The 22,625-nt window shown below is 47.9% G+C and overlaps 1 protein-coding gene across 2 annotated transcripts; it reads right to left on the reverse strand.

The window, feature by feature from the left end:
- Positions 1-1,068: 1,068 nt before the first annotated feature.
- slc25a10a (solute carrier family 25 member 10a) lies at positions 1,069-14,618 on the reverse strand. Of its 2 annotated transcripts, none has more exons than XM_071392670.1 (11): positions 14,066-14,618; positions 11,592-11,711; positions 8,907-9,021; positions 8,408-8,456; positions 7,966-8,007; positions 7,806-7,849; positions 7,628-7,698; positions 7,433-7,525; positions 6,068-6,145; positions 4,401-4,457; positions 1,069-2,011 (listed from the first exon to the last, which is right to left on the reverse strand). In XM_071392670.1, exons 1-11 carry the CDS (start codon positions 14,153-14,155, stop codon positions 1,910-1,912), a joined length of 861 nt encoding a protein of 286 aa, XP_071248771.1. In that variant the 5' UTR covers positions 14,156-14,618; the 3' UTR covers positions 1,069-1,909. The 2 variants fall into 2 exon arrangements, with proteins under 2 accessions (XP_071248771.1, XP_071248781.1); XM_071392680.1 differs by lacking the exon at positions 14,066-14,618 and adding an exon at positions 13,549-13,935.
- Between the last annotated feature and the right edge of the window lie 8,007 nt (positions 14,619-22,625).

Genomic DNA, 22,625 nt, shown 5'->3' on the forward strand with positions numbered 1-22,625 from the left:
GTAGTCTTCAAGCCCGGTAGCGTGTAGTCTTCTAGCTCTGTAGCGTGTATTCTTCTAGTCCCGTAGCGTGTAGTCTTCTAGCCCCGTAGCGTGTAGTCTTCTAGCTCCGTAGCGTGTAGTCTTCTAGGCCCGTAGCGTGTAGTCTTCTAGCCCCGTAGCGTGTAGTCTTCTAGCTCCGTAGCGTGTAGTCTTCTAGCCCCGTAGCGTGTAGTCTTCTAGCCCCGTAGCGTGTAGTCTTCTAGCCCCGTAGCGTGTAGTCTTCTAGACCCGTAGCGTGTAGTCTTCTAGCCCCGTAGCGTGTAGTCTTCTAGCCCCGTAGCGTGTAGTCTTCTAGCCCGTAGCGTGTAGTCTTCTAGCCCCGTAGCGTGTAGTCTTCTAGCCCCGTAGCGTGTAGTCTTCTAGCCCCGTAGCGTGTAGTCTTCTAGCCCCGTAGTGTGTAGTCTTCTAGCCCCCGTAAGCCTTGTATAGTCCTGCATTGCAGAAGCACCAAGCCAGACGTTTGACGTTCAGTAAGCCTTGTATAGTCCTGTACTGCAGAAGCCCAGAGCCAGCTAGACCGAGGCAGAGCTGCAGGTTAAATATGTGGGATGGCAAATTATCAACACCATCTGACAGCAGGACTCTAGATAGTGCACACTCATGCAAAACCACATCCAACCCCCCCCCCCAACCCACACACACACACCACACCCACCCACACACAGGAATTAGAACACTGTCTTACAGCTGAGAATGTTGGCAGAAAAGGAACTACAACCACAATATTCAGCATCAAGTTTGAAAATCATTTCTGAAGCTCTCTACATTTATTATAACAACAAGAAAAATAAAGGGACTGTTGAATATCCAGGTAACTAGGTGTTGCAAGCTGTCCCTCACTGAAGTGTTGATCCAGTCCAGAGATCCAAGTGTTTGAAAGAGTTGGAGAACTATGAAATGACATCAGTGGGTAATGTAAAACAGAGAACATTAAACACAGCCAGACACCTAACCTTGTGGCAGACCTATACAGTCACTGAGTACTAGAGGGAAAGATACTACCATATAGAACAGAGGCAGGCAAGCAGGTAGGTATGAAATAATCTCTGTAACAAGCATATTTATTGACATATTGGTATTTACTACTATACAGGCAATCATTTATTCATCAGTCCATTCATTAGCCCAATGAAACATTCTTCCTGCCATTGTCGTTTCGACAGTCAACTGACCGTGCATTAATGAAACAGGAAGTAGCCATCATCAATGTGAAATATGTAACCTACAATACAAAAACATATGGACCTTCAGCAGTGGCGTGAATAACAATAAACTCCACATAAGTGGCACGCTCCCATACAACCAACCCACTTACACACGTTAAGACCTGGTACAGCCATCGTGGACGTCTGCAGAGAACGCCTACATCATAACCACAGTGTAACGGCGCCCTCTAGCAGCCATTACGATATCTAAAGACATGTGGGTCAAGGTTCATTCTACAGAGGCTGTTCCAGTTCAGATGGATTACTTAAATCGGTTTCACAAATGGCAGGCTATTCCCTATATAGGGCACTGGGCTCTGGACAAACGTAGTGCACTACATAGGGAATAGGGCACAGGGCTCTGGTCAAACCTAGTGCACTACATAGGGAATAGGGCACTGGTCAAACGTAGTCCACTATATCCAGAACCCCCCCTTCAGTCAGTCACTAGTCTGTATCCAGAACCCCCCCTTCAGTCAGTCACTAGTCTGTATCCAGATGGTGGGGTTTAGGATGGGGGAGGTTGCAGGTGGATTAAAGTTTCCTGCTCACGTAGAACAGAACAGGGAACAAAGGGAGTGGGCGTGGCCTGGCAGTCCTGACACAGAGGTCACATTTCAGACTACTCAATAAATAGGTGATCAGGTGGTGACCCCTGACCCCTCTCAGGTGACGATCCTGATGCCGCAGCAGGTTCTGAGCTGCTCTAGGAAGATGAAAATGAGAACTGTGTGAGGGATGAGACGGATCCCTGCTGGAACCAAACCCTAAAGAGGAGAGAGACCATAAGTTTACCAGTCTGTATGGCAGGTGGAATTAAAGGGGTGCACTGTGTGTGTTTTCAAGCTGAGCATTGTGTTTAATGTAGAGACCAGCTCTCCTCCTAGAGAGCGACTGGGTGTTGGGGTTTTGTCTCCAGTCTTTGCTGTGACACACCTGATTCAGGTCAGTCAATGTCTTAAGCCCCACCACTGACTACAATTGCAGCCGTCTTATACCACGATTTTGCCGTTTCATACAAAAATGTCCACGTCGTGGGCAAATTCTTCGGCGGTAAACGATTGTCGGATGTCTTGGCTTGTTTAATGTTTAACCACTAGGTCTTGGTTCGTTCAGTGTGACAGGGTCTAGGTCTGCTGATTCAGTACCACTAGGTCTTGGTTCGTTCAGTGTGACAGGGTCTAAGGTCTGCTGATTCAGTACCACTAGGTCTTGGTTCGTTCAGTGTGACAGGGTCTAGGTCTGCTGGTTCAGTACCACTAGGTCTTGGCTCGTTCAGTGTGACAGGGTCTAGGTCTGCTGGTTCAGTACCACTAGGTCTTGGCTCGTTCAGTGTGACAGGGTCTAGGTCTGCTGATTAAGTACCACTAGGTCTTGGTTCGTTCAGTGTGACAGGGTCTAAGGTCTGCTGATTCAGTACCACTAGGTCTTGGTTCGTTCAGTGTGACAGGGTCGAGGTCTGCTGGTTCAGTACCACTAGGTCTTGGTTCGTTCAGTGTGACAGGGTCGAGGTCTGCTGGTTCAGTACCACTAGGTCTTGGCTCGTTCAGTGTGACAGGGTCTAGGTCTGCTGATTAAGTACCACTAGGTCTTGGCTCGTTCAGTGTGACAGGCTCTAGGTCTGCTGATTCAGTACCACTAGGTCTTGGTTCGTTCAGTGTGACAGGGTCTAGGTCTGCTGGTTCAGTACCACTAGGTCTTGGTTCGTTCAGTGTGACATGGTCTAAGGTCTGCTGATTCAGTACCACTAGGTCTTGGCTCGTTCAGTGTGACAGGGTCTAGGTCTGCTGGTTCAGTACCACTAGGTCTTGGCTCGTTCAGTGTGACAGGGTCTAGGTCTGCTGATTCAGTACCACTAGGTCTTGGCTCGTTCAGTGTGACAGGGTCTAGGTCTGCTGGTTCAGTACCACTAGGTCTTGGCTCGTTCAGTGTGACAGGGTCTAAGGTCTGCTGGTTCAGTACCACTAGGTCTTGGTTCGTTCAGTGTGACAGGGTCTAGGTCTGCTGGTTCAGTACCACTAGGTCTTGGTTCGTTCAGTGTGACAGGGTCTAAGGTCTGCTGGTTCAGTACCACTAGGTCTTGGCTCGTTCAGTGTGACAGGGTCTAAGGTCTGCTGATTCAGTACCACTAGGTCTTGGCTCGTTCAGTGTGACAGGGTCTAAGGTCTGCTGGTTCAGTACCACTAGGTCTTGGTTCGTTCAGTGTGACAGGGTCTAGGTCTGCTGGTTCAGTACCACTACGTGCGGTCGTAGGCGCCGACAAAGTTCTTTATCGTGTAGTGTGGCTGATGTTACGAGCCAATCCCGGTGACTGACCAATAGGAACATGGCCAGCACATGAGTAGGCACACAATAAAATGATTATTGTGAATAGTCAGATCAATATAATAGTTTGATTTAAACGTTTACATGCTTTGTATACTTTCAGTTTGTCCCGAACTCACTTCTCTCGTGCTAACGCAAATAATCCACCAGAAAACACTAATTCCTATGATTTACAGCGTTAAATAATGACAACAATATTTATTGTGAACAAATGTTTCATTTTGTCGTTATAACAAGCTTGGTAGCAACATTAAAATCTTTGTGGAAATCGGTTGCAGCTCAAGTCGACTACAAAACCCACAATGCAATTCTCTCTCTGGGATGGCTATGTTGCTAGCTATGTTGCTAGCTATGTTGCTAGCTATGTTGCTAGCTAGCAAACGTAGCTAGCTAGCAAACGTAGCTAGCTAGCAAACGTAGCTACACACATAATAATACCAAAGTCAATATGAGCACGTGAAGTTGCTAGTTAGCTGTAAAATCGCCTGAGAGAATACAGGCTTTTACCAAATTGACAAGAGTTTCCTGATTTGTATTATCCCTTTAAGCTCCAGCTGGCAAGCAGAACCAGGTGTTAAATTAACAAAATAACAACATCCTGCAGGAGGATGGCTCTCAAGGAGAAAGGGTTGAACACCGCTGGTTTAAGGCAATGTTAACTATGCTACTTCATTGTCAGTGATATTAAACAACAGTTACCTTGTAGAAGGCATTGGGTCCCAGTTTAGCTGTATCTCTCACACAGTGATATTAAACAACAGTTACCTTGTAGAAGGCATTGGGTCCCAGTTTAGCTGTATCTCTCACACAGTGATATTAAACAACAGTTACCTTGTAGAAGGCATTGGGTCCCAGTTTAGCTGTATCTCTCACACAGTGTAGCAGCCCCTGGAACAGAAGAAACACAATCCAAAACAACGACACTTCTTAATGCAGCTTATGGTTGATGGTTGAAAACAACCCATGCCTAACTCCCTCCATCCTTCATTTACCTCCATCCCTCCATTCCAATACCTCCGTCGCTCATTTACCCTCCATCCCTCATTTACCCTCCATCCCTCATTTACCCTCCATCCCTCATTTACCTTCCCTCCATCCCAATACCTCCGTCACTCATTTACCCTCCATCCCTCATTTACCCTCCATCCCTCATTTACCCTCCCTCCATCCCAATACCTCCGTCACTCATTTACCCTCCTACCCTCATTTACCTTCCCTCCATCCCAATACCTCCGTCGCTCATTTACCCTCCATCCCTCATTTACCCTCCATCCCTCATTTACCTTCCCTCTATCCCAATACCTCCATCACTCATTTACCCTCCATCCCTCATTTACCTTCCCTCCCTCCATCCCAATACCTCCGTCGCTTATTTACCCTCCATCCCTCATTTACCTCCATCCCCCCATCCCAATACCTCCGTCGCTTATTTACCCTCCATCCCTCATTTACCTCCATCCCCCCATCCCAATACCTCCGTCGCTTATTTACCCTCCATCCCTCATTTACCTCCATCCCCCCATCCCAATACCGCCGTCGCTCATTTACCCTCCATCCCTCATTTACCCTCCCTCCATCCCAATACCTCCGTCACTCATTTACCCTCCATCCCTCATTTACCTTCCCTCCATCCCAATACCTCCGTCGCTCATTTACCCTCCATCCCTCATTTACCCTCCATCCCTCATTTACCCTCCATCCCTCATTTACCTTCCCTCCATCCCAATACCTCCATCACTCATTTACCCTCCATCCCTCATTTACCTTCCCTCCCTCCATCCCAATACCTCCGTCGCTCATTTACCCTCCATCCCTCATTTACCTTCCCTCCCTCCATCCCAATACCTCCGTCGCTCATTTACCCTCCATCCCTCATTTACCTTCCCTCCCTCCATCCCAATACCTCCGTCGCTTATTTACCCTCCATCCCTCATTTACCCTCCATCCCTCATTTACCTTCCCTCCATCCCAATACCTCCGTCGCTCATTTACCCTCCATCCCTCGTTTGCCCTCCATCCCTTGTTTGCCCTCCATCCCTCGTTTGCCCTCCATCCCTCCCTCCATCCCTCGTTTGCCCTCCATCCCTCCCTCCCTGACCATCAACAACAGAACTGTCAGAGCAATGACAAGCAGCAGCCTGACAGATAAAGCCTCCATGGACTTGACGGCATCAGAACAGCAACACAGAGGCTGCCAGAGGTGGAGAGGGGTGGAGAAGGGTTAGATTTACTGAGGTTAAAAAAAGTCATACCAGTTCACAGTGAAATCCCTACACAACATCTACACCGGCATTGTCCTCAGTCCTGGGGAGTCAGAACCCACCGTGAATGCACATGTTAACTCCATCCCTGTAGCAACACACCTGATTCAATGAATCATCTAGCCCTTAACTAGTTGTATCAGGGGTGGTACAGTGTTAGGCTACAGTCCTGCAAATACCTAGGACTGGAACTGACAAGCCCTGATCTACAGTATACACACACACACACAAACTTACCACATATTCCCCTTTTGAGTTCATCAGCCTGGTCTTCAAGACATCCAGTGGTTGGCACAGGACAGTGGCACAACCTCCCTACACAGAGAAGCAGAGGGCATTATACACCACTAACCCACAGCTCCTGTCTCTACACCACTAACCCACAGCTCCAGTCTCCACACCACTAACCCACAGCTCCTGTCTCCACACCACTAACCCACACCACTAACCCACAGCTCCTGTCTCCACACCACTAACCCACAGCTCCTGTCTCCACCCCACTAACCCACAGCTCCTGTCTCCACAACACTAACCCACAGCTCCTGTCTCCACACCACAGCTCCTGTCTCCACACCACTAACCCACAGCTCCTGTCTCCACACCACTAACCCACACCACTAACCCACAGCTCCTGTCTGCACACCACTAACCCACAGCTCCTGTCTCCACACCACTAACCCACAGCTCCCGTCTCCACACCACTAACCCACAGCTCCCGTCTCCACACCACTAACCCACAGCTCCTGTCTCCACACCACTAACCCACAGCTCCTGTCTCCACACCACTAACCCACAGCTCCTGTCTCCACACCACTAACCCACAGCTCCTGTCTCCACCCCACTAACCCACAGCTCCTGTCTCCACCCCACTAACCCACAGCTCCTGTCTCCACACCACTAACCCACAGCTCCTGTCTCCACACCACTAACCCACAGCTCCTGTCTCCACACCACTAACCCACAGCTCCTGTCTCCACACCACTAACCCACACCACTAACCCGCAGCTCCTGTCTCCACACCACTAACCCACACCACTAACCCACAGCGCCTGTCTCCACACCACTAACCCACACCACTAACCCACAGCTCCTGTCTCCACACCACTAACCCACAGCTCCTGTCTCCACACCACTAACCCACAGCTCCTGTCTCCACACCACTAACCCACAGCTCCTGTCTCCACACCACTAACCCACAGCTCCTGTCTCCACACCACTAACCCACAGCTCCTGTCTCCACAGCTCCTGTCTCCACCCCACTAACCCACAGCTCCTGTCTCCACACCACTAACCCACAGCTCCTGTCTCCACACCACTAACCCACAGCTCCTGTCTCCACAACACTAACCCACAGCTCCTGTCTCCACACCACTAACCCACAGCTCCAGTCTCCACACCACTAACCCACAGCTCCAGTCTCCACACCACTAACCCACAGCTCCTGTCTCCACAACACTAACCCACAGCTCCTGTCTCCACCCCACTAACCCACAGCTCCTGCCTCCACACCACTAACCCACAGATCCTGTCTCCACACCACTAACCCACAGCTCCTGTCTCCACATCACTAACCCACAGCTCCTGTGTAAACTGGACACTCACTGCGATGAGGCTGGCCAGGAAGTGTGTTAGAATGTTGTCTTGCATGGCTCCAGTCCCCAGAACCAGCTGCTTGGCCTGATCATAACAGGCCAGCTACAGATAAATAAAATAGAAGTTAAGTCTCGCTGATACATTTTGGACAAAGACACACACGTTAACACCCCCCACAGACACAAACCCACCATAGGACCTCACCTGTCCAACAGTGACCAGTGCTCCTCTAGAGGATGCCATTGTGGCTCCAGAGAACAGCTTCTTCATTCCCTCTATGGAGAAATACCATGTCATTAGTGCAACTGTGTCCCTTGAAATCGTCCAGTGACTTCAACCTCTCCCTGATCCCAACGATGCACCATCAACCAACCTTACTTACCCTCTTTCCATACGCGGAACAGTCCATCCAGTGCATGAGCATAACTGGAAGAGATGGAGGAAAACAACACTTATGAAGGTCAACATCTCTCCCAAGATGATCCTTACCAGCGTTGTGTAAGTTATCATATTATTTTACTATACTTAACTCACATACTCACTTTCTCCTGAGTTCTAGTGGTACTTTAACGTCATTCTGCATTCTGGATCGGGGGGGGGGAAGAAAATGTGGCAAGTATGAATGTTTTGCCCTGTACATTTGTTTACTGAATTGAAAGGGACGGACAACTCCAGTTCTCTGGGGCCTGATTGGTGTCACACTTTGGCCCCAGCTAACTCACCTGACTCCAATAATCAACTAGTCATGATCTTCAGTTTAGAACGCAATCAGTTTAATCAGCTGTGTTTGCTAGGGATGACGGGGAACAGTGTGAAACCACTCCAGTCCCCCTGAAGGCTGTTGTCCATTCCTGATCTATTGAATGGTTGAGTAAAGCAATATAATGCATGTCATCACTGACATCTAGTGGACATTATCAACCATGGACGACTGCAATACAATTCTTAAAATATTCAGTCATCTTATTTCTAGACATGACTCACCTGACATTAACCATGTCTGCTGGGGTCCCAATGAATCCACCTGCAAATCCTACAGACAGACAGACAGACAGACATTAACCATGTCTGCTGGGGTCCCAATGAATCCACCTGCAGAAAGGTGAGACTGATACACAGTAGTGTGGTGCTCTACAGTGCTGGCACCTTAATTGGGGAGGACGGGCTCGTGGTAACGGCTGGAGCGGAATTAGTGAAATTATATCAAACCGTTTTCCAGATGTTTTATACCATTCCATTCGCTCCGTTCCAGACTTTATTATGAGTCGTCCTCCCCTCAGCAGCCTCCTGTCATCCGTTCCATCCAGCACGGTTCCAGCAACTATAGTGGATGTGTAATCTTGGCCCAGTTCGGTGGTGTGAAAAGTGTACGACAGAGCATTACAGAGCTAATCATGTTGTCATTAGAGCCAGCCGGTTTAGGTCTGTGTAGCAACAGACAACACTGTGGTTAAAACACAGTGTGAAGACAGTGTGTGTGTACCTCCAACCAACCCCAGAAGGACCTTCTGGTAGAAGGGCATAGAACCATGGGTCCTGTCCTTCATCTGATCACTCACTGTCTCATAGATGGCGAAGCGGGACAGAGAATATGTCATCTGGGGGAGGGGGGGACAACAGAGATAATTATTGAATACTTTTTTTTATTTCACCTTGATTTAACCAGGTAGGCCAGTTGAGAACAAGTTCTCATTTACAACTGCGACCTGGCCAAGATAAAGCAAAGCAATGCGACACAAACAACACAGTTACACAACGAATAAACAAACGTACAGTCAATAACACAATAGAAAAAAAATCTATATACAGTGTGTGCAAATGGCGTAAGGAGGTAAGGCAATAAATAGGCAACAGTAGCGAAGTAATTACAATTTAGCAGATTAACACTGGAGTGATAGATGTGCAGATGATGTGGAAGTAGAAATACTGGTGTGCAAAATAGCAAAAAAGTAAATGAAAACAATATGGGGATGAGGTAGGTAGTTGCATGGGCTATTTACAGATGGGCTGTATACAGCTGCAGCGATCGGTAAGATCACTCAGATAGCTGGTGCTTAAAGTTAGTGAGGGAGATAAAAGTCTCGAAATTCAGCGATTTTTGCAATTCGTTCCAGTCACTGGCAGCAAAAAACTGTAAGGGGAAAGGCGGCCAAAGAAGGTGTTGGCTTTGGGGATGAGATACACCTGCTGGAGCGCGTGCTACGGGTGGGTGTTGCTATGGTGACCAGTGAGCTGAGATAAGGCGGGGCTTTCCCTAGCAAAGACTTATAGATGACCTGGAGCCAGTGGGTCTGGCGACGAATATGTAGCGAGGGCCAGCCAACGAGAGCATACAGGTTGCAGTGGTTGGTGGTATATGGGACTTTGGTGACAAAATGGATGGCACTGTGATAGACTACATCCAGTTTGCTGAGTAGAGTGTTGCAGGCTATTTTATAAATGACATCGCCGAAGTCATGGATCGGTAGGATAGTCAGTTTTACGAGGGTATGTTTGGCAGCGTGAGTGAAGGAGGCTTTGTTGCGAAGCCGATTCTAGATTTAATTTTGGATTGGAGATGTTTAATATGAGTCTGGAAAGAGAGTTTACAGTCTACCAGACACCTAGGTATTTGTAGTTGTCCACATATTCTAAGTCAGAACCATCCAGAGTAGTGATGCTAGTCGGGCGCGGGCAGCGATCGGTTGAAAAGCATGCATTTAGTTTTACTAGCGTTTAAGAGCAGTTGGAGGCCACGGAAGGAGTGTTGTATGGCACTGAAGTTCGTTTGGAGGTTTGTTAACACAGTGTCCAAAGAAGGGCCAGATGTATACAGAATGGTGTCGTCTGCGTAGAGGTGGATCAAGGAATCACTAGCAGCAAGAGCGACATCGTTGATATATACAGAGAAAAGAGTCGGCCCGAGAATTGAACCCTGTGGTACCCCCATAGAGACTGCCAGAGGTCCGGACAACAGGCCCTCCGATTTGACACACTGAACTTTATCTGAGAAGTAGTTGGTGAACCAGGCGAGGCAGTCATTTGAGAAACCAAGGCTGTCGAGTCTGCCGATAAGAATACGGGGATTGACAGATTCAAAAGCCTTGGCCAGGTCGAAGACGGCTGCACAGTACTGTCTTTTATCGATGGAGGTTATGATATCGTTTAGGACCTTGAGCGTGGCTGAGGTGCACCCGTGACCAGCTCGGAAACCGGATTGCACAGCGGAGAAGGTACGGTGGGATTCGAAATGGTCAGTGATCTGTTTGTTAACTTGCCTTTCAAAGACTTTAGAAAGGCAGGGTAGGATAGATATAGGTCTATAGCAGTTTGGGTCTAGAGTGTCACCTCCTTTGAAGAGGGGGATGACCGCGGTAGCATTCCAATCTTTAGAGATCTCGGACGATACGAAAGAGAGGTTGAACAGACTGGTAATAGGGGTTGTAACAATGGCGGCGGATAATTTTAGAAAGAGAGGGTCCAGATTGTCTAGCCCAGCTGATTTGTACGGGTCCAGGTTTTGCAGCTCTTTCAGAACATCTGCTATCTGGATTTTGGTGAAGGAGAAGCTGGGGAGGCTTGGGCGAGTAGCTGCGGGGAGGGGCGGAGCTGTTGGCCGGGGATGGGGTAGCCAGGAGGAAAGCACAGCCAGCCGTAAAGAAATGCTTATTGAAATTCCCGATTATCGTGGATTTATCGGTGGTGACAGTGTTTCCTAGCCTCAGTGCAGTGGGTAGCAGGGAGGAGGTGCTCTTATTCTCCATGGACTTTACAGTGTCCCAAAAATGTTTGGAGTTAGAGCTACAGGATGCAAATTTCTGTTTGAAAAAGTTAGCCTTTGCTTTCCTAACTGACTGCGTGTATTGGTTCCTGACTTCCCTGAAAAGTTGCATATCACGGGGACTATTCGATGCTAGTGCCACTGACTATTGATCATAGAGACAATAGAACATACAGAATATGACAAGAAGTGTATTTAACACAACACTCTCGCTCTTGGAGGCGATGGCGGCGTGCGTATCTACCCACCTGTCTGCAGAGGGAGGCGCGTATCTACCCACCTGTCTGCAGAGGGAGGCGCGTATCTACCCACCTGTCTGCAGAGGGAGGCGCGTATCTACCCACCTGTCTGCAGAGGGAGGCGCGTATCTACCCACCTGTCTGCAGAGGGAGGCGCGTATCTACCCACCTGTCTGCAGAGGGAGGCGCTGAGGCCGCTGTAGAGAGCCAGAACACCTTCTCTCTGCACCACACTCATGGTCATTCCCATCATCCTCATCCTCACCTCGTGCTGTGTCTGGAGGTGCACCTGGAGGAGAACATATATCAAACACCAGGAAGAGACACAGTAGAGAGTAGTAATGTCAACGTAAAGTTTTCATATTACTTTTTTTTAAATGAATAAATAGCTACATTGTGTGCGATGTTGATAATGCATCAACTGGAAGTCAAAGTACACACAGAACAACAACAGTCAAAGACCAAAGTCTAAATGTTTACATGACAACTGGTGGACGTGATGATGTCAGAGTCACAACTCCCACTTTCTCCACCACCAAGATAAGGAACCATCAAGAAGACTCAAAAAAATATTACAACCAGTAAAGTGAACTGTATAATTCACTAGTATTAAATATTAGAGTAAACTGTAATATTAGAGTAAACTGTAATATTAGAGTAAACTGTAATATTAGAGTGAACTGTATAATTCACTAGTATTAAATATTAGAGTAAACTGTAATATTAGAGTAAACTGTATAATTCACTAGTATTAAATATTAGAGTAAACTGTAATATTAGAGTAAACTGTATAATTCACTAGTATTAAATATTAGAGTAAACTGTAATATTAGAGTGAACTGTATAATTCACTAGTATTAAATATTAGAGTAAACTGTAATATTAGAGTAAACTGTATAATTCACTAGTATTAAATATTAGTCTAGTAGGAGAGCCGATGAAGTGAACTATTAGGCCTAATTCCTAGAAACATCAGACCATTGGTACAATTCAGACCATTTGTTATTTACGGAAACCCTGAAGGCCAAGGAAGAAGAGAAAAAAACGTAGTCTTAGAATAATCTCACCCGAACGACTTAGCATCTGGTTTGAACGACTTAGCATCTGGTTTGAACGACTTAGCATCTGGTTTGAACGACTTAGCATCTGGTTTGAACGACTTAGCATCTGGTTTGAACGACTTAGTATCAGGTTTGAATGACGTCGTTATTATATTATTTTTTTACTAAGTCGTTCAAACCTGATACTAAGTCATTTAAATGAGATACTGAGTCGTTTGAACAACTTAATATTTTGTTCAAATTACTTAATTGTTATTTTGTCTAATTAGGCCTCATTTGTTATGCAGCGCCAGTTGTGCTCGTCAGACCGTTGTTGCAGCCATTCATTTACTGATACCATCCATTGAACGGATTATTTATCAACAGTTATTTGATAGCCTAAAGCAGGGCTGCTTTTGGATGCCAGAGCATGTAAGTGAGTCAACACAATCTCACGATTTTACAAATTTGACTTCAGATTTTGATGTTTACTGACATTGTTTGCTCCAAACGATGTGTTTTAGACATCTGGGGTTGCTCCTAGTGCTCAGCATAGGAGGTTGTGTGTTCAATCCCAGTGGTAGACATATTATATATACACACATACACACACACACATATCATGTTTTAACCCTATCCAAAACCTTAACCCTTAAATGAACCAGAAGCAGGAGGAGCAACCCAGGCTGTCAAATACACTTTGAAATGTGATGTTTGGAGAAACGTGGATAAGCGTCAGAATCTGAAGTCAAATTGGTAAAACTGATTGCTCTTGTTGGCCCACTTACATGCTCTGGCATTCAAACGCAGCTTTATCAAAGACAGTCAATGAATAATCATATCATTCACCTGTATTTACCCACCCCAAAAACTGTATATGCTTATTAGCTGCTAATGTTGCTATCATAAAGAGCTATAAATGCCATGACCATCTGGACCAGACTGCCGAATCGAGGCAAAGGTAAGAATCTCTGGATTAACTATCTAATGTTAGCTAAATGTAGTAATTTTTTAAAAAAATGCTAAATTTCTTTAGGTGGACAATTCTGTGAATGGTCTTGTGCACGTTTTAAATTGATACAATACCTGTTAGCAAAGGTGTCTGCTGGAGATGATGTCCAGGGGCTTGCAGGGATTTGTAGTCTTGCATGAAGTCTACTTTTATGCTAATTAACATGTTCAAATCTGAGAGTAAATAGAGCCGATTATATTGACAAAAGTCACCTTGTCCGAGAGAGAGATTTACATGGTTATCGTAAACCTGCACGAAACACAGCACTTATTTTAAGTGGTTCTAATATTTTGGAAAAACTATTTTTGATGGGTATTATGACATGTAATAGCCCCCCTGCGGGCTCTATAAATGCAGATATTGACTCTGCAAATCGAGCATACTTTAGTGGCAAAGTCAATTGCGCGCTGGGCTTCGGGACAGGAGAACTCCTCCTTGCATGTCTCATTACAATATCTTGCCTTGATCAGATACCCTCTACATATATTGCCTTGATCAGATGCCCTCTACATATCTCACCTTGATCAGATCCCCTCTACATATCTCACCTTGATCAGATCCCCTCTACATATCTTACCACTCATATCTTACCTTGATCAGATCTAAGGGGTGTGTAATACAGGCAGCAGCACTTGAGGATAGTCCACCGAAATACCATCTCGACCGGCGTTTCTCCGACATGTTTCCAAGTGTCCTGTTGGTTAATCAAACCCGAGAAACCTTGTCTGGGCCGTCTTGTGTAAGCCTACCCAGTGACACCTGCTTGGACTCACACTGCCTTCTTTCAACTCCCTGGCTAGAGAATTATTGGCATGTGTCAGATAATGTCCAAAACTGGTGACTGACGATTAGTGGAAAATGTTTCCCGGTTCTTGCACCGTTCTTTCCGCGGCATTTCATACAAAGCGCATGGCAAAACGTTGCCTATATTATATATGAAGACTGGTTGACGCAACTCGCGAGTTTAGTGTTAGCAGGCTGCACCAGTCTTTCAAACTAGCATGGACCTACTATGGAACGAACACACCTCTAGACCAATGAGGCGATTCGATTAATCTGGCCCGGGTAAGCGTGTTTTCCACCGGGAGAAAGTTGATTGCATTCCTTTTGGAACCGGGCTGAGCCAGGTGCCCTGTTCAAAGCCCACGACTAAATCGGCTCAAAACAAAAAGTGACGTATTTAGCACGTGGAGTTAAGAGTGGGATTCTGTATTTGCACATGCAAAAGTGATTGCTTTTGAAAAAACGCTTAATCTGCCTTCTGAAAATTAGAACATATATTTAATGGAAAAAGGGATGTATGTTTCGAGATGATGCAAAATGCTGCGTTGTGGACATGATCGAGCTGTGCAGATTACTGCCATAGACCGGTGCCCCGCGGTTCAGCATAATCGAATCCGCCCGGTATCTCGTTTCGCAACAGCTGTGATGAAGTAGCCCTTCAAAAGCCTCCCTAGTTACACAACTACTCTAAGAACCAAACATCTGATTTTCTTTCTATATCTGATATTTTTTTACTGACTGTCCACACTCAGTTTTACATCTGACCCATATCAGATTTGCGCATTTTCACTGATGTAGCCTCTGACGTAACAAACAGATGCCATGCTCATTTCAAGTCACCGTTCTTGGAATGGATTTATTGATAATATCTGTTGGAAAAAAGTTTGGATGTTGCCACACACATATCTACTTGTTAACAAAATTAAGCAGGTTTCCTTTCAAATTATTCATAAATATTATCCTGCCAACCACTATATGAAGAAGTTTAAGGAAAACATCAACTCAAATTGCTCCTTTTGTAATGACCACCCAGAAACAGTGTTGCATCTTTTTTGGCATTGTATTCATGTAAGAAAACTGTTGCAAGACATCAGTAGATTTATAATTTAACACATTTATGAAGATTTTACACTATTGTGGAGAGATGTACTGCTTGGATTCTTTACATACGATAAAAATAAGCTGAAACATTTTTATGTAATTAATTTCATTATTCTTTTGGCCAAATTTCATATACACAAATGTACATTTACTAACAAAAAAACACATTTTCTTACCCTACAAAAAGAAAAGAAATTGAACTGTATTTTAAGACTATTAAATACTCTACTAACAAAAAAGCTGTTAGAATTGTAAGTGTATGTATGTCCCTTAAGGTCCTTGTGTAATTGTCATGTGATATTGTACCCCCTAGCTCGATTGTCCATTATATATCATCTATATATACTTGTGTTCCCTTATGTACTTTGTATTGATTTGTTGTTAATAAAAAAAAGATTTTAAAAAGTCACCATTCTTAAAAATGGCGGTGTGGTTGTCATGGTAATAGAAGGTCGTGAAAAAAAAAGAGCAAAAAAAAATCAGATCTGAGCATCCAGACAGCGACCACATATGGAAGATAGGGTTCCACTTAGGCTGTGTTTAAACAGGCTGCTCAATTCTGAATATTTTTTTCCACTAATTAGTCAAAACAAAAAAGTACCCCCTTTTTCTCCCCAATTTCGTGAAAACGATCTTGTCTCATCGCTGCAACTCCCCAACGGACTCAGGAGAGGAGAAGGTCAAGTTATCCGTCCTCCAAAACATGTGTAATCTTTATTTAACTAGGCAAGTCAGTTAAGAACAAATTCTTATTTACAATGACGGCATACACCTGCCAAACCCGGACAACGTAGTGCCAATTGTGCGCCGCCCTATGGGACTCCCAATCATGGCCGGTTGTGATACAGCCTGGGTTTCGAACCAGGGTGTCTCTAGCACTGAGATGCAGTGCCTTAGACCGCTGCGCCACTCAAGAGACCTGCCAAACTGCACTTCTTAACACCCGCTTGCTTAACCCGGAAGCCAGCTGCACCAATGTGTCGGAGGAAGCATGTACAACTGATGATCGAAGTCAGCCTGCAGACGCCCGGCCCGCAACAAGGAGTCGCTAGAGGGCAATGAGCCAAGTAATGCCCCCCCGGCCAAACCCTGTCCTAACCTGGACGACGCTGGGCCAATTGTGTCGCCCTATAGGACTCCCGGTCACAGCTGGTAATGACACAGGCTGGGATCGGACCCCAGTCTGTGGTGATGCCGCAATACTGCGATGCAGTGCCTTAGACCGCTGCACCACTCGGGAGGCCCACTAATTGGTCTTTTGACCAATCACATCAGATCTTTTTCAGAGCTTATCTGATTAGTCAAAAGACCACTTAGTGGGGGGGAAAAAATTCAGAATTTGGGCTGCTTGTGTAAACGCAGGTATAAATCAGAAGTCAAAAGATCAGATTCTATGTGTTTTGTTGCTGTTTACACATTATGGTAAAGATCAAATAATTGTCAAACGATCCGAATTGGTCTGCCTGTGTAACAGCAGTCTAATTTGCCTGGTCAGCTGGTGCTCTTTTTAGAAACTAGCGCGCACTGGAAACATGATCGACGTGGGCACGTAGGCTTTCAACAACTTTGATATACAGCATGGGCCCAGCCAACACTGCCAAAATTACCAGAAACATAGGCTTTTGTTTAGTGCCAATCTTCCCAGCATGGAAAACAAGTGCACGTCACTGAACGTGTTGTGCCTCATGATGGCCACTGACCAGTTCTGATCCTACTCAGTAGACAGGGTTATATGGGTAGCTGGAGGTTTTCTCAACTACTCTGTAAGAAATATTCCTCTGTACAAATACTTGTTAGAATGGACACTAGATCAGAATGTTCTTTACTGTGCAGGAGGATCAGTCTGCTGGTCAAACATGACCCATGTGTCTTGAGGGTGGGAGAGAATTCTACTTTGCTCTACCATCTCGTGCCAAGACTGGACGCAGCTGCTTCCACCCTGAGTGGAAGTGTGGCCTACGTGACTGATGTAAAAATAGTAGCCAAGACCCCTCCCTGCTACTGTAGTGTTGTGGAAATACAGCTGACCTCTGCATGGCTGTAGATGACTTACGCTACTGGGCTCTGCATGGCTGTAGATGACCTACGCTACTGGGCTCTGCATGGCTGTAGATGACCTACGCTACTGGGCTCTGCATGGCTGTAGATGACCTACGCTACTGGGCTCTGCATGGCTGTAGATGACCTACGCTACTGGGCTCTGCATGGCTGTAGATGACCTACGCTACTGGGCTCTGCATGGCTGTAGATGACCTACGCTACTGGGCTCTGCATGGCTGTAGATGACCTACGCTACTGGGCTCTGCATGGCTGTAGATGACCTACGCTACTGGGCTCTGCATAGCTGTAGATGACCTATGGTACTGGGCTCTGACCTGTAAGAGGGCTTCAACAGAACTTAAACCTAGTAACCCATGTTGGGTTTCCGGTCAGACTGGCAGACAGCGGACCCAAAGATGTCGAGGGTTCAAAACAACATTCTGAACCTGGCTTGACAGAAGTCAAATGGACAAAGGTTTTCACAAGCAACAACAAACGTCATTCCTCACGTTATTACACAGCTATGAATATATTGTGTTTAGATATAATACAAGTGCAACATGTCATGGCTCCGTGTTGAACTGGAGCCCATCTGGTTCAGACCAGCATGGTTTTCATAAGCTGTCAGTGGTATGGGGGTAACAGGGTAACATGTCATGGCTCCGTGTTGAACTGGGCCTGGAGCCCATCTGGTTCAGACCAGCATGGTTTTCATAAGCTGTCAGTGGTATGGGGGTAACATGGCAGCAGGGCGGCAGACAGAGAAGATACACAGAAACACATGGTGCAAGAAATAATAACTAGACACCCACTCCTTCTTTCCCACCACTGACTCTCACTGCATGAAGAGCAGTGACACCCCCCCCCCCCTAGCCTGGCCTGAGAGAGAGAAAGGCTGGGACTCTGCGTGTGGGTGATAGAGGATCCTACAGGAGGGTGTTCTACCTGAGAGAGAGAAAGGCTGGGCTCTGCGTGTGGGTGATAGAGGATCCTACAGGAGGGTGTTCTACCTGAGAGAGAGGCTGGGACTCTGCGTGTGGGTGATAGAGGATCCTACAGGAGGGTGTTCTACCTGAGAGAGGCTGGGGCTCTGCGTGTGGGTGATAGAGGATCCTACAGGAGGGTGTTCAACCTGAGAGAGAGAAAGGCTGGGACTCTCCGTGTGGGTGATAGAGGATCCTACAGGAGGGTGTTCAACCTGACAGAAAGGCTGGGACTCTCCGTGTGGGTGATAGAGGATCCTACAGGAGGGTGTTCAACCTGAGAGAGAGGCTGGGGCTCTGCGTGTGGGTGATAGAGGATCCTACAGGAGGGTGTTCAACCTGAGAGAGAGGCTGGGGCTCTGCGTGTGGGTGATAGAGGATCCTACAGGAGGGTGTTCTACCTGAGAGAAAGGCTGGGACTCTGCGTGTGGGTGATAGAGGATCCTACAGGAGGGTGTTCAACCTGAGAGAGAGAAAGGCTGGGCTCTGCGTGTGGGTGATAGAGGATCCTACAGGAGGGTGTTCAACCTGAGAGAGAGAAAGGCTGGGTTTTACCTTTAGGGGCCCTAAGCAACATTCCAGGTTTCCACACATGGTCAGTACCGGCCCCAGCCTTTAGGGGGCCCTAAGCAACATTCCAGGTTTCCACACATGGTCAGTACCGGCCCCAGCCTTTAGGGGCCCTAAGCAACATTCCAGGTCTCCACACATGGTCAGTACCAGCCCCAGCCTTTAGGGGGCCCTAAGCAACATTCCAGGTCTCCACACATGGTCAGTACCAACCCCAGCCTTTAGGGGGCCCTAAGCAACATTCCAGGTTTCCACACATGGTCAGTACCAACCCCAGCCTTTATGGGGCCCTAAGCAACATTCCAGGTTTCCACACATGGTCAGTACCAACCCCAGCCTTTAGGGGCCCTAAGCAACATTCCAGGTCTCCACACATGGTCAGTACCAGCCCCAGCCTTTAGGGGCCCTAAGCAACATTCCAGGTCTCCACACATGGTCAGTACCGACCCCAGCCTTTAGGGGGCCCTAAGCAACATTCCAGGTCTCCACACATGGCCAGTACCAACCCCAGCCTTTAGGGGCCCTAAGCAACATTCCAGGTCTCCACACATGGTCAGTACCAACCCCAGCCTTTAGGGGGCCCTAAGCAACATTCCAGGTCTCCACACATGGCCAGTACCAACCCCAGCCTTTAGGGGGCCCTAAGCAACATTCCAGGTCTCCACACATGGTCAGTACCAGCCCCAGCCTTTAGGGGCCCTAAGCAACATTCCAGGTCTCCACACATGGTCAGTACCAACCCCAGCCTTTAGGGGGCCCTAAACAACATTCCAGGTCTCCACACATGGTCAGTACCAACCCCAGCCTTTAGGGGGCCCTAAGCAACATTCCAGGTCTCCACACATGGTCAGTACCAACCCCAGCCTTTAGGGGCCCTAAGCAACATTCCAGGTCTCCACACATGGTCAGTACCAACCCCAGCCTTCAGGGGCCCTAATCAACATTCCAGGTCTCCACACATGGTCAGTACCAACACCAGCCTTTAGGGGGCCCTAAGCAACATTCCAGGTCTCCACACATGGTCAGTACCAACCCCAGCCTTCAGGGGCCCTAATCAACATTCCAGGTCTCCACACATGGTCAGTACCAACCCCAGCCTTTAGGGGGCCCTAAGCAACATTCCAGGTCTCCACACATGGTCAGTACCAACCCCAGCCTTTAGGGGCCCTAAGCAACATTCCAGGTCTCCACACATGGTCAGTACCAGCCCCAGCCTTTAGGGGCCCTAAGCAACATTCCAGGTCTCCACACATGGCCAGTACCAACCCCAGCCTTTAGGGGCCCTAAGCAACATTCCAGGTCTCCACACATGCAGTCAGTACCAACCCCAGCCTTTAGGGGGCGCTAAGCAACATTCCAGGTCTCCACACATGCAGTCAGTACCAACCCCAGCCTTTAGGGGCCCTAAGCAACATTCTAGGTCTCTACACATGCAGTCAGTACCAACCCCAGCCTTTAGGGGCCCTAAGCAACATTCCAGGTCTTCACACATGCAGTCAGTACCAACCCCAGCCTTTAGGGGCGCTAAGCAAAATTCCAGGTCTCCACACATGCAGTCAGTACCAACCCCAGCCTTTAGGGGGCCCTAAGCAACATTCCAGGTCTCCACACATGGTCAGTACCAACCCCAGCCTTTAGGGGCCCTAAGCAACATTCCAGGTCTCCACACATGGTCAGTACCAGCCCCAGCCTTTAGGGGCCCTAAGCAACATTCCAGGTCTCCACACATGGTCAGTACCAACCCCAGCCTTTAGGGGCCCTAAGCAACATTCCAGGTCTCCACACATGGTCAGTACCAACCCCAGCCTTTAGGGGGCCCTAAGCAACATTCCAGGTCTCCACACATGCAGTCAGTACCAACCCCAGCCTTTAGGGGCCCTAAGCAACATTCCAGGTCTCCACACATGCAGTCAGTACCAACCCCAGCCTTTAGGGGCCCTAAGCAACATTCCAGGTCTCCACACATGGTCAGTACCAACCCCAGCCTTTATGGGGCCCTAAGCAACATTCCAGGTCTCCACACATGGTCAGTACCAACCCCAGCCTTTAGGGGCCCTAAGCAACATTCCAGGTCTCCACACATGGTCAGTACCAGCCCCAGCCTTTAGGGGCCCTAAGCAACATTCCAGGTCTCCACACATGGTCAGTACCAACCCCAGCCTTTAGGGGGCCCTAAGCAACATTCCAGGTCTCCACACATGGCCAGTACCAACCCCAGCCTTTAGGGGCCCTAAGCAACATTCCAGGTCTCCACACATGGTCAGTACCAGCCCCAGCCTTTAGGGGGCCCTAAGCAACATTCCAGGTTTCCACACATGGTCAGTACCAGCCCCAGCCTTTAGGGGGCCCTAAGCAACATTCCAGGTCTCCACACATGGTCAGTACCAACCCCAGCCTTTAGGGGGCCCTAAGCAACATTCCAGGTTTCCACACATGGTCAGTACCAACCCCAGCCTTTAGGGGGCCCTAAGCAACATTCCAGGTTTCCACACATGGTCAGTACCAGCCCCAGCCTTTAGGGGGCCCTAAGCAACATTCCAGGTCTCCACACATGGTCAGTACCAACCCCAGCCTTTAGGGGGCCCTAAGCAACATTCCAGGTCTCCACACATGCAGTCAGTACCAACCCCAGCCTTTAGGGGCCCTAAGCAACATTCCAGGTCTCCACACATGCAGTCAGTACCAACCCCAGCCTTTAGGGGCCCTAAGCAACATTCCAGGTTTCCACACATGCAGTCAGTACCAACCCCAGCCTTTAGGGGGCCCTAAGCAACATTCCAGGTTTCCACACATGGTCAGTACCAACCCCAGCCTTTAGGGGGCCCTAAGCAACATTCCAGGTCTCCACACATGGTCAGTACCAACCCCAGCCTTTAGGGGCCCTAAGCAACATTCCAGGTCTCCACACATGGTCAGTACCAACCCCAGCCTTTAGGGGGCCCTAAGCAACATTCCAGGTCTCCACACATGGTCAGTACCAACCCCAGCCTTTAGGGGGCCCTAAGCAACATTCCAGGTCTCCACACATGGTCAGTACCAACCCCAGCCTTTAGGGGGCCCTAAGCAACATTCCAGGTCTCCACACATGGTCAGTACCAGCCCCAGCCTTTAGGGGGCCCTAAGCAACATTCCAGGTCTCCACACATGGTCAGTACCAAACCCAGCCTTCAGGGGCCCTAATCAACATTCCAGGTCTCCACACATGGTCAGTACCAACCCCAGCCTTTAGGGGGCCCTAAGCAACATTCCAGGTCTCCACACATGGTCAGTACCAACCCCAGCCTTTAGGGGCCCTAAGCAACATTCCAGGTCTCCACACATGGTCAGTACCAGCCCCAGCCTTTAGGGGCCCTAAGCAACATTCCAGGTCTCCACACATGGCCAGTACCAACCCCAGCCTTTAGGGGCCCTAAGCAACATTCCAGGTCTCCACACATGCAGTCAGTACCAACCCCAGCCTTTAGGGGGCGCTAAGCAACATTCCAGGTCTCCACACATGCAGTCAGTACCAACCCCAGCCTTTAGGGGCCCTAAGCAACATTCTAGGTCTCTACACATGCAGTCAGTACCAACCCCAGCCTTTAGGGGCCCTAAGCAACATTCCAGGTCTTCACACATGCAGTCAGTACCAACCCCAGCCTTTAGGGGCGCTAAGCAACATTCCAGGTCTCCAC

The sequence above is a fragment of the Salvelinus alpinus genome, chromosome 1 (assembly GCF_045679555.1).
Source record: "Salvelinus alpinus chromosome 1, SLU_Salpinus.1, whole genome shotgun sequence".
NCBI lineage: Eukaryota > Metazoa > Chordata > Actinopteri > Salmoniformes > Salmonidae > Salvelinus > Salvelinus alpinus.